Below are 3,515 nucleotides of genomic sequence, written 5' to 3' on the forward strand. Positions count from 1 at the left end.
GGGCCTGCTGAGCTCTGAAAAGCTGACAGCACTCCCTCACACACTCCCACTCCTCCTTGCAGACACCCTAATGGTGTTTCCTTTATCCGAAAAGAGATTGGGGAGCGCCTAGTGGTTTTTGAAGTGGGCATTAAGACTCCAGGGGCCTGATCTCAGGAGCTGCTCTGAATTCTAATCCGTGGCTCTCCGAGAGGCATGGCCTTCCTGTGCCTGCTTCAGAGACCGTGGCATCCAAGAAGGCTTCTGAAAAGAGCTGCCAGTGATTCTGATGTGGCCCAACCTGGCCCTTCCTCACACCACGTTGCTCTGCCCAGGACCTGGAGGGGGAGGGGCAGGCAGGAGGAGGCATACAGCGTCTCGTGGCACCTTCAGGTACCAGGCACTGTGCTGGGCTCTTCTAACTCCTCAGCAGCCCTGCTGGGTAAGCATCGTTATGCTTCACAAAGGGGAAACTCAGGCTCAGAGAGGTTCAGTAGCTCACCCAAAGCCACACAGCAAGTATGTATAGAAGCTGCTGTTGATTCTGTTTTGCTTCCTGGAAAGAATGGGAGGGTGAGCCTGGGTGCCCATGCTGGGCGTGGGAGGTGGGGAAAGAATGAGTCTAAGGGACTGGGTGTCCTACCCTGTGGGGCGAGGGCCCGTCCTGTGTGGTTCCAGGCTCAGCCAGTGAGAGCAGGTGCAGGGGAGGTCAGGGGAAGTCAGCAGGTGGGGGGAGGAGGGGCCGGTCACAGGCAGAAACTCGGCAGGGCCTATGGCTCGTGGGCTTCTGTCACTGGATGTTTCCCAGCAGGACCCGGACAGCAGAGAGGTTTGGCAATGGGCGGGGGCTCTGACATGGCGAGCTCCAGGAGTCAGAGTCGCCGAGGACCGAGACGGTGACAGTGTATCGGTGGCCGGGTTAAGCACCTCCCACGCGTCTGGTCCATCTCAAGGGCTTTCCGTGTGTGTAACCCACTGAGGGCCCTGCTTTGCAAGAAACCAGAGAGTGCCAGGAGGCCTTTAGGGCAGGTGTAGAGAGCTCACTGGCCCTAGCTGCCGGCTGGCCTAGGTCCGCAGGAGGTGACGGCGCTCATCAGCCGGGGAGGGCAGAGCTGGAGTCCACGTCGCACTCTGGACTCCGCTGTCTGCTCTCCGCTGCGGGGAAGGAGGGAGGGCGGGCAGGCTGCTGCACAGCTCCAGGGCTCTCTGTTCCCTGGGCTCTAAGCAGGTGTCCCCCCACCCAGGTCTGGAAGAGGTCAGGGGCCTGGTTCTACAAAGGGCTCCCCAAGTATATCTTGCCCCTGAAGACCCCCGGCCGGGCTGATGACCCCCACCTCCGTCCTTTGCCTGTGGAGCCGGCAGAGCGAGAGCCCAGAAGCACTGAGACCAGTCGCATCTACACGTGGGCTCGTGGGAAAGGTAAGTCCCTGTCGCCCGTCTCCCAGGACAAGCTCTCTCCAGGCTGTCAGCCAGTGGGCAGCGCGTGAGGGTCCCGTAGTGGCAATTTCACAGACGAGTGCTCAAGTGAGGCAGGGACGCCGCGACAGCACCGTAGATCTCTGCAGAACGGTGGTGAAATGGAGTTTTTGAAAAATGTAGAAACACATCTTTCTGGCCCAGATGGTGACGCGGCAGTGAAGTGCGATGCTCTGCAAGGCTGGCGTGGAGGAAGGTCCCGGGTTCGTGACTGGAGACCTCCCTGAGTGCCCTGGTGCGCACGGGTCATGAGCTGCGGCCGGCTGAGGCCGGGGCTGGAGCTACACGGAGAGCCTGTTGGGGCTGCTCTCCCCCTCTGTCTTTCTCACTCACGGAAGAGATAAACAAACTTTAAAAACACGCATCTTTCCCAGGCAGGCTTAGACCCTCTCTTCCTGTGCTGTCGAGTGTCTCTCAAAGGGAGGACACTGGCTTTCCTGGTCCTGGTGAGCGAGGCGACTTTGTGCCCCTTGGTGTTTGCAGTGGCTGTCCTGAGGTGACTGTGTCCCAGCTGGTCACCCCTCGAAAGTGAGCTCTGCCCATCGGCCATGACGGTGGTGCCACGTGTGGGAGATGTGTCTCCACCGCTGCCATCGGGGTGCCACAGAAGGCGCAGCAGGTGGGCAGGGCTGGTGTTTAGTAGCCCCAGTGCGCAGACGGGAGGACCGAGGCTCAGAGACGGTGCCCTCACGGGTGTACGGCAGAGCTGCGATCCGAAGGGCAAGGTCTGGGTCCTTCAGCCCTGACATGCCCACATGGCCATCCAAGACTCAGAGTCTAGGGGTTCTCAGGGAGACAGAAGCCAGAGAGGACGGGCCCCTTCCATGCAGAATGGCGTCAGCACCTTGGGGTCTGCGCTCTGGCGGGGAAGCTTTGGCGGGGGGTTCCCATTACCCCTTCTTTTTCTCGGCAGCAGCCTCACCTTGCTAACTGCACGGGCTCTGTGTGCTCAGCTAATTCCCGAGTTCTTATTTGGAAGGATTAGGATGGGGGCGGGGGCGGGGGCGGACGCAGGTAGAGTCCTAGTAGGTGGAAGGAGGGGAGTGGGCCTAGCTCAGACACTGGCCTGAACGGGGCACAATGGCTGGGTGGCCATGGAGAAGCCACCTTCCACAGTGGTCATTCCCACCCTCAGGGCTGGGGCTTTCTCTGCTGAGTCCTGCCTGGGTGTACCCCTGTCGCTCAGCCTGAGGGAAGAGGTGTGGCCATGGAAACAGAAGTGGGGTGCTAGCGGGTTTAGAACTCTGCTGCAAGTGGGTTGAGGAGAGGCCCTGTGAGCTGGCTGTGTGAGCAGCTGTGACTTGAGGCCCTGCCCCTCGGGGCTGTCACTGCCATGCCTGCTCCAGATCAGTACCGCATGCACGTGTGCACACATACACACGCATGCACGCACACATACCCTGGGAGGAGCAGAGCCCTGCCCCTCCTTGGCCATGCAGACACAGATGGCCTTTTAATTGCATGAGCGAGGAGGCCAGTGGCCCCACACACTGGGGCTCGCCACCTCCGAATAACTGAGTTTACAGTGAGGCCGGGCCATGCACCCTGCAGCTCCCCGTGTGAACTGGCTCCTCCTCCTAGGTACAGGCCGCACACCCCGTCAGGCTCCCCCGTGTCAGGTGTGTCCCGGTCTTGGGACTGTCCAGGGACCTGTCGTGTGGCAGCTCACAGCAGCAGGATGGCGAGGGCTGGGGCTGGACTGGTTGTGGGAGCCTGGGAGGCATCTGTGCCCACACCTAGAAGAGGGTACGCCAGGGCCTGGGGGCACGGTGTGGTAGGCAGGACTGACCTGGGAAGATCCACGGTGCTGTGGGAGGGGGGAGGTGGAAGAAGTTAAGGAGGTACTGCCTTGGAGGTGGGAAGGCAGAGTTCCCATCCCAGAGAGCTGAGGTGCCGGGTTTCCAGGGGGCCCTGGAGAGCCACACAGAGCCCATCATGCCTGAACTGCATCAGCCTGTCCCTGCAGGTGAGACTCCAGGGGGCCAACCCTAAGCCAGCCCCTTTAAGCCTTGCAGCAAAGTCCTGGCAGCCTCTGGGGAGGGCTCGGCCGGCCCGGCACG

The 3,515-nt window shown here is 61.2% G+C and overlaps 1 protein-coding gene across 9 annotated transcripts in view; it reads left to right on the top strand.

The window, feature by feature from the left end:
• RPH3AL (rabphilin 3A like (without C2 domains)) overlaps positions 1 to 3,515 on the top strand; it is a 171,638-nt gene that overhangs the window by 142,569 nt on the left and 25,554 nt on the right. For 7 of the 9 annotated variants that reach the window (XM_014583844.2, XM_006167528.3, XM_027767892.1 and 4 more), the window contains one exon: positions 1,224 to 1,398. The exons of the other annotated variants lie outside the window; for them this stretch is intronic. In XM_014583844.2, the coding sequence (XP_014439330.1) occupies positions 1,224 to 1,398 (175 nt within the window). The remainder of the gene's footprint in view (positions 1 to 1,223; positions 1,399 to 3,515) is intronic. 9 annotated transcript variants of the gene reach the window in all.

This window comes from Tupaia chinensis, unplaced genomic scaffold (genome assembly GCF_000334495.1).
Source record: "Tupaia chinensis unplaced genomic scaffold, TupChi_1.0 Scaffold144899_1, whole genome shotgun sequence".
Classification (NCBI taxonomy): Eukaryota; Metazoa; Chordata; class Mammalia; order Scandentia; family Tupaiidae; genus Tupaia; species Tupaia belangeri.